Below are 15382 nucleotides of genomic sequence, written 5' to 3' on the forward strand. Positions count from 1 at the left end.
GACCTCTGTTAGTTTGCTTCCCAGCGACAATTTTCTATTTAATTCTTTTCAGTTTATCTCATATGAGAAGATTGAGGCAATGGTTGGTGTGAACAAGAACCATTTGCTGGGTAAATCAAGTTACTGATTATTTATTTTGTTCATTCTTTTAACGTTAGTGTATCATGTTGGTTACTTATTTGGTTAAATTTGTATGTATCTTTAAGAATCTCTTTACTCTTTGGGTTGCTTTGTGTACTCTTTTGTAGACTGTATGGGTCATGTCGTAGGAAGAGAGGACGTTACACCATTGGTTACAAAATCAGGAGAGGAAAGTAAATGCATTAAACTACACTTGGAAGATCTAGAGTCCGTTTCCTATTTATTTTCAATTCTTTTTTTGGTTTTATGATTTACCATTGATTTATCATTTGGGTGGGCTTTGTTTACATTGTTTGTCCTTATATTTTGTTCCACTTAAAAAATTAGGAAAAATATCATGAAGTGCACCCTCTTTGGTGACTTGGTTGACAAAGCCCTTGGCTTATTTGATAAAGATGATGGTCAGCCTATTATCTTGGTGGCACAATTCTTTAAGCCTAATTTCTATCTCAATAAGGTCAATGATCAAAATAGCCTTTATGCCTCTTACCTGTTTTTTAACCCTGAGATCCCCAATGTTCTTGCATTCAAGAATAGGTGTGTTGAAGATCCGTAGTCTGTCTTCACTTAACGGGCTCCCTTATTTCATTAATTTCACTATAATATTTTCGTAAGATTGTTTACTTATTTTATCTCATGTGCTTCAGGTTAATAAAGAGAGGTGATCTAAAGGCTCAGTGTATTAATTATATACAGAGCCATCCCGTAAATTCAATTAGTGATGAGTTGCATGGTGGTTCCTTACTAATCACTACTATTGAGGAAGTCTTGGACAAAACAAATGTAAGCTTCTCTATTGTTGATTTTTTTCAACCATGGTGTGCTTTGTTCATGTGGGTCTACTACGTACTAGCGTTATTGTGTTTTTTTGTGCAGGAAGCTTCATGTTGGATAATAGCCACTGTGGTTTCTATTGAAGTTGGTGGAAATGATTGGTATTATGATTTGTGCAAGAGTTCTCCCAGAAAGGTGAAGGAGAATAAAGGTTGTTATTCGTGTGAGCATTGCGGTAAAGTTGGTTTCAATGCTCCTCTGAGGTAGAGACCTTCCAACTTAAAAAGGCTTAATACATTTAAGTTGTTTTAGGGTATTGCTCACTTTTCTAATGTATTCCATAATACATTTTTAATAGGTATCATCTTCATGTTATTACTACTGATGGTACTGTTTGTATTGGCCTAATCATTTGGAAGCAAGAGGCAAAACTGGGTGTTGGAAAGTTTGCAAGAAAAGTCAAAGACCTCAGTGTAATTTTTTAATATTTGTATAGAAAATGATTTAGTACCTCAGTGTAAGTTGTTTAATATTTGTGTGGAAAATGATTTATGTACTAAATCATTAGAGAGCAATGAATAATGAACTGATTCTTTTTTCCTAATATTTAGAGAGGAGAAAATGTGGCATGCTATCCCAAAGTTTTGGATAGCATTATAAACAAGAAATTTCTGTTTAAATTGTCCATTATGAAAAAAAATCTCACCTCAATCGATCAAGTGTATAATGTAGTTAAGATCAGTGATGATGACACACTCATAGCCCTTTATGAGTCCCAGTCTTGCTCTATAGATATGGTGGTGTGTTTTATGTCTTTTAATTGTTATGTTGTTTAGTATTTGCTTTGTTATTGTAGTGATCACACTGTTTTTCTTAATAACTACCTCTTAGGGAGTTGACCAAAGTGTTTCCAATCTATTGCCTGCATTCTTTACTAATGAGGTTGAGTCTGATGTACATTCTGCTGCAGTTGTGTCTTTATCTAAGGTTTGTATATCATATGAAACATGCATAGAGCATCTGCTATGAGCAAATTTTATCAATCCCTCCCTCTTAAGATCTGCCTTTTTTGAGATGTGTTGCTACGCATGTAGGATTCAGGTTCGGAGAGCATTTTTTAGTACGGTCTTGAAACGCCTTGCAAGGGTGTTGTGGCTGATTCAAATGCAGGTGCTTCTATTGGTAGGGTGTATAGTCCAGATATTTAGGGCTCTACAACCAAGCCATTGAAAGGTCGTGCTGGGAAAATGAAGCTTGAGTAGTTAGTAACATAGGCTTCAGTTAATGGGGAATCCGAGGAAGGAATTTCCAGCTTAGTTGAAAATGCTCTTTTTTTATGTACTTTTTGCTTTAATGTCAACTTTAGTTGTTTTCTGCACGAGCACCTATTTGGAAGTTTATTGTAAGAACTCTATATATATATGTCAATTATAGTTTGATGCATCTTCTGTAAACAAAGTTTATAAATAGATAGTTTATTAGAGAATGGTTAGTCCTTAGGTTGATCACATTTTTTGTAACCTACCTTTGGAAACATATAAATACTCATTCCTTAGATTTTGATTATTTAAGCTGATTTGTTTCATTTAAGCTGATATTGGGCGATAACAACTCTTAAATAACAAGAACCTGGGTTAATAATGAAGTCATGCCATTTCATTGTACAAATTGGAGTCTAAAATTTTTAGGATCTTGATTCGTGAGCATGAACTTTATTATTATAAGGAATTTTATTTTTCAAGCGGTAGAACAATCTGTGCGAACAACTAGTGTAAGAACCCGCATTTTCACGTAAAACCGTTTCAATAAAATAATCTTAGTGCCCGGAATAGATTCAAAATTTAGAAGTTTTAATTTGAAAATAAAAATGTGAAATTTGATTTCAGTGAATTATCTGAGTTGGAAAATGTACTTCCTTCGAAAAGTTTTTGTAAAAATGCGTACTGGCGCTTGAGCCAGTAATATCGACTCTAGTCTGTCCAGTACTGTGTATTTTTAGAAAATAATATTTAGAAAATTGACTTATTGTTTTGAAAGGAGAAAAATAATTTAGAATCGAAAATCGGACACTAATCTTAAAGGTTTTGGCCCAAAGTGGGCCAAATGGACCAAAAATGCTAACGGGTTGGACCGGGTGCAAACCAGATCCAAGGTCCAACATATATAAGTGAGTAAATGAGCCAAGGAAGCTCATTTTAGCACAAAGAGAGAGAGAGAGAGAGAGTTCGGTTAGAGTGAAGAGAGGAAGAAGAGAGAGTGCTCTTTTCACCTCCACCTTCCGGGAGACATAACTTTTGATCCGGAGCTCCGATTGACGAGCCGTTTATGGCCACACGAAGCTCTCAACAAGCTCTTTCTTTCTATCTAAGATTTTCTGGTAAGAAATCTCTGTTCACTCTCCAGTTTCGTGCCCTATCTGTTCACACCCAAAAATATTTTTAGACGTGTGCGAACGCACAGGTCTGTGTGTACCCACAGAAAGCAAAATCTTTAGGGTGGGGGTGCATGCACAACGTGTGCTAGTACTGCCACCAGTGTGCCATTCCCAACGCATGCTTGCGCACAAGCTTGTGCGTACGCACAGCTCGTAATCCTTCGTTGGTATCGCATGCGCACAGGGCGTGCTGGCGCTGCCACCAGCAGCCCTGTCTTCGCGTGTGCGTACGCACAAGCCTGTGCGTGCGCACAGGACCAAATTCTCACCAAGTGTGCATGCGCACAGGGCTGTGCGTGCGCACACAAACCAGAAATCACAAATTCTGCCAAAGTTGCAGAATTCGGATTTTTGGCTCGGACTTCCAACGATCATATCTCCTTCCACAAAATTCAAATTTCAACCAAATTAAAACCATTTTAAAACTTATGAAATTATCTTTTCATTGATATAAAAATCATTAAATTTCGAAAACAAAAGCTCAAGATATGATCCATTGAAGTTCATCAAAATCTCAATTTTACCAAAACTTATAAACTCCCCATTTTTAAACATACATTTACCAATTCCATATAAAATCAACCCAAAACTCATCCATTCCGACATCAATCATTTCCAAACATTTTTCGATCAACAATCCACCAATTTCACCATATTTAACCAAACTTCAATTTAACAAGTTTCACCTCATAATCAACATTTCACATCTCAACCTCCAAATAATTATCCATAATTCATCAATCACCACACACACACACACACACACACACACACACACACACACACACACACACACACACACACACACACACATATATATATATATATATATATATATATATATATATATATATATCCTCACATATAAATATCATAGATCAAATCATTCTCATCAACAAGAGTCTCAACTCTATCAACAATCCAACATTTTAATCCATGTTGCATACATCATTACATGTTTAAACAACCAATACAATCAATCACCATCAATTCAACCATCATTCATACATATTTTACTCAATTCAAATTATCCAACAACTACATCAACATTTCAAATCCCTATCCTAGGGTCACTAGCCTACGTTTTCACACCACATTACATTTTAGATACAGGAAACCGAAACCATACCTTGGCCGATTCCCGTTCCACTCGTAACACTTAGATTTCCACCTTTCAAGATTCCCAAAGCCTCAATAACAGATTTCCAAGCACCAAGTTCCTTTCCAAGCTTTCCAAAACCACCAATCAAGCTCCAAAACACATATACATAAAGCCTAAGCCATAATATCACATCAAAACACAATAACTCAATACTCAATACCTCAAATTCAACATTCTTAATAGGGTTTGAGGTCTCTTACCTTACTCCAGAATCAAGGGACCAAGAACAAGCCTTCCCTTCAAGCTAATTAGATCCTATAACACAAAGGAGCTCAAAATCTCAACATTTTTCCTAAGAAACTCAAAAATCAAGGCTAGGAATTCGAAGAAGAAAACGTAACTTACCTCAAGATTGCTTGTATGGGTTTTGTAGAGCTCGACGCCGTGGTCGTGTCGCCGCAAACGGTGCATCAATCGGAGCTCCAGATCAAAAGTTATCAACCATGGAATATTGAGATGAATAGGAACAAGGGTTTCAATCTCCCCTCTCTTCCTTTCTTTGTTTCCAGCGTGTGTGTGTTTGTTTTAGGGAGAGAGAGTGCTGAGCTTCATTAATTAAATGAAGCTTGGCTGGGCCTTGGACCCAACTTGGGTCTGGTTGGCCCGGTTTGGCCCGTTCGGCCCAATCTTGGGCCGATTTCTTTAAAATTGGTGTCGAAATTCTCGTTTCAAATTTCTTTACCACATTAAACCATAAAAACCTCATTTCTCACTTTCTAGAATGTATATTAATTTATAGGTTAATTAGCCATAAATTAACCAGATTTTACATTCTATCCACCTAAATGGGAATTTTGCCCACAAAATTTGAATGTAGTTACCTGAGAACAGGTGTGGGTAGTCTGCTCGCATCTCTGGCTCAAGCTCCCAGGTGTGCTCCTCAACACCAGCTCGACTCCATGCCACTTTCACTAATGAAACCTCTTTTTTCGTGCAACTTCTCAATACTCATGTCATCAATCCTGGCCGAGGTCACCGGTAGAGTCAAGTCTTCCTTTAACTGAACCGTTTCAAGTTCTAACACATGGCTAGCATTAGGAGTATACTTCCAGAGCTGCGACACATGAAACACGTCATGCAGGTTCGAAAGGTGAGGCGATAGAGCCATCCGATACGTCACCGGTCTAACTCTCTCAAGAATCTGAAATGGACCGATGTATTGGGGGTTCAGATTTTTCGTCTTAATCGCTCTGCCGACTCCTGTTATTGGAGTAACCTTAAGAAAAGCATGGTCTCCTTCCTCAAACTCTAAGGGCTTCCGCCTCTGATCGTCGTAACTTTTCTGACGGATCTGAGCAGTGAGTATCCTATCTCTGATTACCTTAACTTGCTTGGTAGTCTCAGCTATCAATTCCGACCCTAACAAGCTCTTTTCCCTGGCCTCATACTAGCATAACGAAGATTGACATTTCCTCCCATACAGAACCTCATACGGAGCCATTCCGATGCTCGCATGGTAGCTATTATTGTACGTAAACTCCACTAGCGGCATATACCGATCCCAGCTTGCCGGTTGATCCAGAACACAATTCCTCAACATATCTTCTAGGGTTTGGATTGTTCTCTCAGATTGACCATCGGTTTGAGGATGGTAACCTGTACTTAAGCTCAAACGGGTTTCGAAAGCTTTCTGGAATGCACCTCAGAACCTTGAAGTGAAACGGGGATCTCTGTCAGAAATTATAGTAGTAGGCATACCATGAAGTCTCACAATCTCCTTTATGTTCAAACGTGCTAACCCCTCAAGAGTATGATTCATCTGAATGGGTAAAAAGTGAGCTGACTTTGTCAGCCGGTCCACAATTACCCAGACAGCATCAAAATCGGTTCTAGTCCTCGGCAATCCTGACACGAAATCCATCGCAATGCTCTCCCACTTCCATTGAGGAACCTCCAAAGGTAGCAGCGTCCCGAAAGGTCTTTGATGTTCAATTTTCATCTTTTGACAAGTTAAACACTTCAAGACATATTCCGCCATATCATTCTTCATACCAGACCACCAGAACATAGACTTTAGATCATTATACAACTTGGTACTCCCAGGGTGGATTGCAAATCCGCTTTTGTGCGCTTCCTGAAGAGAGGAACTTTTGCATGTCTAGAAATTTTGTGGATAAATCCTCGTTGCAAGTATAGTTTCTAAACCTTCAAAAGTCCTTTCATACAAACGTTTTGGTTGTCACAAGTAACAAACCCCTTTGAAATTGATAACCGAGTATTCAAACCTCGGGTCGTCTTCTCAAGAAACTGCAGGGAAGTATGTTCTTATTATTGGTTATGAGTCTTGTAAATTAGAGGTTTTAGAAAGTAAGGTAGGGGTTTTAGAAAGTAAGGGAGCAGTATGATGCATAAGAAAAATAAAATAAATAAATAATTGTAAAATAAACTCTTGGCAAGGTATGAGAAATTGGAGGTCCTATCCTAGTTATCCTTATCAGGTGTGAAGAGAATTGGGTTTTAATCCCACTTTGTCAGCCTTTACTAAGCAAAGGAAGGTTGAGTGGACTGATTGGCTTGATTCTCAAGTCCTAGTCAACTCCTGTAGAGAAACTAGCCTTAGAGCAATCCTAGCTCAAGCAGAATCTGCCAATTTCAATCACTTGCTGAGTTTGATAACTCAAGTATTACCAATCACTTGACCAAAGCCAAAAGGGAGAAAAAAATATCTAAATTAAATTGAAAGCAATCTTAAACAGAGCAAAGCAATCTTAAATCTGAAATACCTCAAATAACATTAATTAAGAAAATTATATGTAACATGGAAGAGTTCATAAATTTAATTGAGAAAATAAATAAAAATAAAGAACCTGGATTGAGAGCAACTCCTAAAACTAAGAGAAATCCTAAATCCTAATCCTAAGAGAGAGGAGAGAACCTCTCTCTCTAAAAACTACATCTACTCCTAAAATTGTGAATATGAATGCCTTTTTTATGAATGGATGCAATCCCTCTACTTTATAGCCTCTAATCTGTATTTTCTTGGCCGAGAACTGGGTCAGAAACAACCCAGAATTCGTTGGTTGCAAATTCAAACATGCTGAATTTTCGTCACTGCGATGCGTCCGCATGGAGCACGCGATCGCATCGCCTAGCGTCAAGGCAACTATGGCATATTATATATCAAATCGAAGTCCCGAACGTTAGCTTTCCAATGCAACTAGAACCGCGTCGTTTGGATCTCTGTAGCTAAAGTTATAGCCGTTTGAGTGCGAGGAGGTCAGGCTGGACAACTTAGCAATTTCTCCAACTTCTTGTATTCCTTCCACTTTTGCATGCTTCCCTTCCATCCTCTGAGCCATTCCTGTCCTATAATCTCTGAAAGCACTTAACACACATATCAAGGCATCTAATGGTAATAAGAGAGGATTAATAATAAGTAAATATAAGATCAAAGAAGCATGTTTTCAATCATAGCACAAAATCAGGAAGGAGTTGTAAAACCATGCAAATAGTATGAATAAGTGGGTAAAGAGTTGATAAAATCCACTCAATTGAGCACAAGATAAACCATAAAATAGTGGTTTATCAACCTCCCTACACTTAAACATTAGCATGTCCTCATGCTAAGCTCAAGAGAAACTATAAAGGTGAAGGGGAATGGTAGAATGTATGAAATGCAACCTATCTGTATGAATGCAACTATATGCAGAATGTTTCTACCTACTTGGTTAAAAGTAAAATAAGTTCTCCAAGACAAATATAAATCAGATTCCACTAATTCAAATCATATAAAATAAAGTACAAGTAAACTTGTAAGAAGATAGCTCATGAAAGCAGGGAACAAGGGATTGAGCATCGAACCCTCACTGGTAGTGTATACACTCTAATCACTCAAGTGTTTAAGGTTCGATTCTCTCAATTCTCCACTAACCTTTCTTTCTAAGGCTTGCTCTTCATCTAACAATCAACATAAATTTAATGCACAGATACACATATCAAGAGGTCTTTTAAGGGTTGTAATGGGGTTAGGGTCAAGGTAGGATTGTATTTGGGCAAGTGGACTAAAATCTGAATCTTAATTAACTTAAACTTTCCACCTAACTTTAGACAATCCATGTAATCATAATACCACATCTAACTATCCATTAACCATGTTTTCCACATATTCATGCATTCTAATTTCAAGTACAGTACATATGCATTGCTTTCACCATTTACTTTGGGGCATTTTGTCCCCTTTTACTTATTTGCTCTTTTTCTTTCTTTTTCTCTCTCTCTCTTTATATATATATATATTTTTTTTTTCTTTTGTTTTTCTCAATGCATATGATTAAATTATTGAATGCATGAATATGTCCTAAACATTTCTTTCACATTTTCATAAAGATATATAACACCCAAGTCTCAAACCAAATATTTCGAAACCCACTTTTCCCACACTTAAATCATAAGCACCCTCACTAGTCTAAGCTAACCAAGGATTCAAATTAAGGACATTATTGTTTTCCGCTAAGAGTTAGTGATGAGCTAAAATAAAGAATAAAAGGGGTAAAATAGGCTCAAATTGGTTTGCAAAGGATAATGAAAGGTAAGGCCATATGGTATGTAAGCTCAGTGAAACAAAGGCCTCAATCATATAAATGCATGTATACATCAAACCATGGAAATATAGAATTAAGCAAGACAAAGATCACAATTTTAGAGAGAAAAACACACACCAAAAATAAAATATTGGTTGGTAAAATGCAACCAATTCAAAATAGGCTAAAAAATCTCATTGGTTTTGTATGTTCGAGCTCTAAACCATGTTCCAGTATAATATCTCTTCAAACAAGTGTAACATTAAATTTTATTCAAATTAGTGAAAATGCTCTAAAAGGTTTCTTGAAAAAGAAAATATTACTTCAACCAAGTGGTAAAATATGCACAAAATTAAATAAATATGCAATCAAACATGCAAATGCAACAATGAACAAACAAATAAAATAAAAATTTTGGTGTTGAGTCAGGAAATAACTAACCCATGGAGATCGGTATCGACCTCCCCACACTTAAAGATTGCACCGTCCTCGGTGCATGCTGAGATGTGCAGGTGGACGGGTTGCTCTAACTGATGCTTTTCTTCAAGATTTTGCAGATGGACTTGTCTGTCTCCCCATGCAAACGTCTTCCGGTTCCCTTCCGGGTGGCCATCCTGAAAGAAAAAGGGAAGAAAAAGTAACCCAGTAATAAAGATAAGAAAATAAATGAAGTATGGGTGGGTTAATGCCAAATGATAATGGTCTCATTTACATGGAAGCTTCAACATGTACGTGAGAAAACAATAGAAGCAATGGCATACCGGTGGTGCAAAATTTGCAACAATGGGGAAGAGAGTGGGGAAGGAGAGATAATATAAATTCATGTTAATGCAAAAGTAATACAGATATAAAAGATTGGCATTGATTTAAATAATATTACTCAATCAGAATGAAACAAGTCATTAAGCACCAAGAAAATACCAGAAAAGATGTAACAGTTGAATAAGAACATTTGAACACCAATGGTAAAATAATAAATTTAGAAAAATAAAATATGCAATGAATGAAAGTATGCAAATAAATAAAATAAAATAAAAGATAAGAAGAATGAGAAGGGAAAGAAATAAAGTAAGAAAGAAAGAAGAAAGAAGAAAAGATAGAAGAAATTAGGATTAGAGAAGAAAAGATAAGAAAATTGGCACTAATCTGAGTAGGTTGTGTGACACTGGCGATGCGGTCGCGTGGGTGACGCGGTCGCGTGGTGCGCAATAAGGTCAGGCGACACGGACGCGTGGGGCACACGATCGCGTGACTTAATTTGTGCTAGTGGCGCGAGTGCAGCCTCGCGGTCGCACAACACTTTGTTCGAAACTTGGTATTGCCAAAATCCAGGGTGACGCGGTCGCGTGGTCGACGCGATCGCGTGAGTGGCCATCATGGGAATATGACGCGGACGCGTGAGCCATGCGTCCGCGTGGTAAGGCATGTGCGGTCAGCACCAGTCCAGCACCACTATCGCACAACTTTCGGTCGTGCACCCTTCGTACCTCGATTTTCAGGTCACGCGGCCGCGTGAGTGACACGGTCGCGTGGGAGCCATTTTTCCCACATGACGCGGACGCGTCAGCGACGTTGCCGCGTCGCGTGCGTGCTTCTTTTTTTTTTTATAATGCAATATGCAGAATGCAATGCTTAAAGTGAATGCTATGAAAACTTTCAGGTTCAATGAAAAATTAAAATAAAATAAAAACAAACAACATGAAATAAAATTGAAAAAGAAACGATCATACCATGGTGGGTTGTCTCCCACCTAGCACTTTTAGTTAGAGTCCTTAAGTTGGACATTTGGTGAGCTCCCTGTTATGGTGGCTTATGCTTGTATTCATCCAGGAATTTCCACCAATATTTGTACTTCCAGTAACCTCCGGGGTCCCAAACTTGGCATAGAAAGCCTTCAAGTAAGTTAAAGCAAGTGACAAGGCCCCAAGAGTGCTGATTTCTAGATTGAATTCCGGGGATCCAGACCTTGCCTTTGCACCCATCTTCTTGTTGATCATCATTTTTCCACTTGGATGGTGAACAGTCGGAATTCTCACTGAGACATCCAAACAGCTTCCTAGACCCATTCAGTTGAGCTTTATATCAATCTTTGCGTTTAAACTTAAAGCTTCCAACCATAATGAACCTTGCAGGACAATTCTTACCACTGGCCATCTTCCTCTTACTCTTAATGCCACAAAGAGCTCTAAGTTGACCATCCATCTCCAGTAGCCCATATTCAAGTGGAATTAGAAAGCTAAGGGATATGAATTTTACCCACTTGAATATTGTGAAGGATGATGGCAACTTAGGGGGAGGGGTCTCCAATAACTTTGGCAAGGTGATTCCAAACTCCACTCCCTTGTGCTCTTTGACAACTTCCACCTCTTTGCAAGCTTCTTTAATTTCAACCTCTTCCTTTTGGTAGCTTTCTTCCAATTCAATCTATTCTTCATTACTTACCAAGGGCATGGGAGGCTATGCTTCTTCTTCTTTAATCTCCATCTCTTGATCGACCTCTTCCAAGTTCTTAATCATGATATGCCTTGGAGGTTGTACACCCTCCTCAACATCAATTTCAATAGCCTTGGAAGGAGGTTCTATAACCTGACTTTCCCATGGAGGTTCAGCATCTCCTAAGTCTGCAACCACTTCTTCTTCTTCGATAATTACAGCTTCCTCCACTTGTTCCAGTACAAAGTCATGCTCCGTACTGTCCACTGGAGTTTCTAATATCTCCTTCATGCTATGTTCTTCATTAGATTGCCCACATGAAGCCATGGGAGCACTTTGAGTGTCTGAGCGTCGGGAACCTAATTGACTTATCGCTTGATTTAGTTGATATAGAGTTGCATGAAATCGATCCGCTGCTTCCTTGAGATGATCCCTTGATTCTTCCTTCACTAATTCTTCAACCACTCCTTCGACTCCAAGGGTTTTTACTACCTTCACCTTTAGGGCCTCCTCTAGCTCCTTATGAAGTATGGATTCGCGAAGATGATCCCTTCTCTCTTGTTCCATGTCAATAGCATCATTGAGATCATGTTGCTCTTGGATTGATGGATGTGGGTGCTCTTCCATGGATGGTGGTGATGGGATGGAGAGATCATTCTGTGGTTGACAAGGAAGTACACTAGAGCTTGAGGGTTGATTGTTGAAGGTATTTGGTGGTCCGATTTAGGCGAAGAGAGCTTGTATAATAGAGTTTAGATCGGCAAGTGCTTTCTCCATGGAGGTTTGGGGTGGATAGGAGGGTTCATTTGGTTCATAGGGTGGTTGGTATGGTGGATACGAGTTAGGGTCATATGGAGGTGAATGGTTGTAGGTGGCTTGTGAGTATGGTGGTTCAAAGCTGTGTTGAGGAGATGGTTTATAGGCATATGGTGGTGGTTGTTGATAGTCCATTGGAGGTGGTTGTTGCCATGAGGGTTGATCAAATCCTTGTGGCTCCTCCCATCTTTGATTGTTCCAACTTTGATGCCTGTTCTCATTGTAATTTCTTCTTCCTGTAACATAATTGTAACCAGACTCATAGTCAAAGGGGTGAGAGTTCATAGTAGCAAATAAAAATTCAAAACAAAAATAAAAACAAATTTAAATTAAAAGGTTATTTAAATTTTGAATTTGAAAATTAAATTTTGAAATTTTGAATTTTAAATTTTTGAATTTTGAAATTTGATTTTTGAAATAAGATAAGATAAAATAAAAATTTTAAAATAAAAACCAATAACCTCTAAACTTAAGAAAAAGCAAAAATAAAAACAAATAAACAAGCAGAAATAAAATATTTACAATAACCAATAATAAGGCACACGTTTGCAATTCCCCGGCAAACGGCGCCATTTTGAAGAGAGGAACTTTTGCGTAGTCTAGAAATTTTGCGGATAAATCCTCGTTGCAAGTATAGTTTCTAAACCTTCAAAAGTCCTTTCATACAAACGTTTTGGTTGTCACAAGTAACAAACCCCTTTGAAATTGATAACCGAGTATTCAAACCTCGGGTCGTCTTCTCAAGGAACTGCAGGGAAGTATATTCTTATTATTGGTTATGAGTCTTGTAAATTAGGGGTTTTAGAAAGTAAGGTAGGGGTTTTAGAAAGTAAGGGAGCAGTATGTTGCATAAGAAAAATAAAATAAATAAATAACTGTAAAATAAACTCTTGGCAAGGTATGAGAAATTGGAGGTCCTATCCTAGTTATCCTTATCAGGTGTGAAGAGAATTGGGTTTTAATCCCACTTGGTCAGCCTTTACTAAGCAAAGGAAGGTTGAGTGGACTGATTGGCTTGATTCTCAAGTCCTAGTCAACTCCTGTGGAGAGACTAGCCTTAGAGCAATCCTAGCTCAAGCAGAATCTGCTAATTTCAATCACTTGCTGAGTTTGATAACTCAAGTATTACCAATCACTTGACCAAAGCCAAAAGGGAGAAAAAAATATCTAAATTAAATTGAAAGCAATCTTAAACAGAGCAAAGCAATCTTAAATCTGAAATACCTCAAATAACATTAATTAAGAAAATTATATGTAACATGGAAGAGTTCATAAATTAAATTGGGAAAATAAATAAAAATACAGAACCTGGGATTGAGAGCAACTCCTAAAACTAAGAGAAATCCTAAATCCTAATCCTAAGAGAGAGGAGAGAACCTCTCTCTCTAAAAACTACATCTACTCCTAAAATTGTGAATATGAATGCCTTTTTTATGAATGGATGCAATCCCTCTACTTTATAGCCTCTAATCTGTATTTTATGGGCCGAGAACTGGGTCAGAAACAACCCAGAATTCGCTGGTTGCAAATTCAAACATGCTGAATTTCCGTCACTGCGACGCGTCCACATGAAGCACGCAATCGTGTCACCTAGCGTCAGGGCAACTATGGTATATTATATATCAAATTGAAGCCTCGAATGTTAGCTTTCCAACGCAACTATAACCGCGTCGTTTGGATCTCTGTAGCTAAAGTTATAGCCGTTTGAGTGCGAAGAGGTCAGGCTGGACAACTTAGCAATTTCTCCAACTTCTTGTATTCCTTCCACTTTTGCATGCTTCCCTTCCATCCTCTGAGCCATTCCTGCCCTATAATCTCTGAAAGCACTTAACACACATATCAAGGCATCTAATGATAATAAGAGAGGATTAATAATAAGCAAATATAAAATCAAAGAAGCATGTTTTCAATCATAGCACAAAATCAGGAAGGAGTTGTAAAACCATGCAAATAGTATGAATAAGTGGGTAAAGAGTTGATAAAATTCACTCAATTGAGCACAAGATAAACCATAAAATAGTGGTTTATCACTTCCTTCAATATATCTTACCGAAAATTTCCCACATCCGACACAATGATCCTACTTTTGAACCTCCATAATCCATCTTGATCCTCGGACATTCTCTACTGCTTTTCTTGCTCATTAGCCAGCAACACCTTCGATATCGCATCATCGTTTTGATGAGCCTTCAGTAGTTCGGATCTAAAAATTGCTGGAGATTTGTACTTGGCTCTAACCCAGAGTTCCAGACACTTCCTGAGCTCCAACCTTTAGACTCTCGAATGCTCTAAGCAACTTCTCTTCTCGAAGCATCATCCAAGAAGTATACAGCGATTTCTGACTAAGCGCATCTGCCGCAATTTTTGCCTTCCCCAGATGGTAATGCCTCCACACCTTTAGCGTAAACACAACTGCAGCGAGTTCCAGGTTGTGCGTGGTAGGCCCATAACCCACAAGTCCCTGGAACGAAACCAGGCTCTGATACCATAATGTAACACCCTACCACACAGAGTCTTATGCTTAAGTCATAAGACAGAGGTGGCGAGGTATTACAACCTCTAAAAATAAAATTTAGTACGTATAGTATTGCAAGAATGTTCATAACTAGGAGCCTTTGAAGAAAAAGGGGTAGATTAAAACCGATAAATCAAAATGCGCAACACTCCGATCGATAACGTAGATTAACAGATAGAGAGTAAGATGACGCTAAGAGATATACAAAAGAGTGCCACTCGGGACTCGGCTTGCAAAGATAACCGGTCCGAGCATATAAGTATACATACATATATATAAGAGAATTACCTAAATAACCCCAAAAGACAAAACACAAAACCTGCTTCTCCAAAATAACCTCTAAGAAGAGAAAATTCAAAATACATATACAGTAGAGAATATAGTATCAAAACAGGTATATAATAACTAAAATAAAAACCCAAGATACTAAGGATCTCCGCCAAAAGGAAATCTCCAGCATGCCTTGGCGAGGAGCCTCACGTCCTGCATCTGAAAATCACAAAATCCGCATGGGTGAGAACCGGAGGTTCTCAGCATGGTAACAGTGCCCAAATACCTAACATGTAATGTCTTGGGAAAGCCGAAGG

The 15382-nt window shown here is 38.1% G+C and overlaps 1 protein-coding gene across 1 annotated transcript; it reads left to right on the forward strand.

Annotated features, from left to right (window-relative positions):
• The first annotated feature begins 478 nt into the window (after positions 1-478).
• On the forward strand, positions 479-2036 carry LOC107611088 (uncharacterized). Its single transcript, XM_016313050.1, has 7 exons — positions 479-678; positions 789-924; positions 1018-1178; positions 1274-1388; positions 1527-1715; positions 1807-1902; positions 2010-2036. Exons 1-7 carry the CDS (start codon positions 479-481, stop codon positions 2034-2036), a joined length of 924 nt encoding a protein of 307 aa, XP_016168536.1.
• Positions 2037-15382: the final 13346 nt, after the last annotated feature.

This window comes from Arachis ipaensis, chromosome B8, assembly GCF_059453495.1.
Source record: "Arachis ipaensis isolate K30076 ecotype BB chromosome B8, ASM5945349v1, whole genome shotgun sequence".
In the NCBI taxonomy this organism is placed as follows: Eukaryota; Viridiplantae; Streptophyta; class Magnoliopsida; order Fabales; family Fabaceae; genus Arachis; species Arachis ipaensis.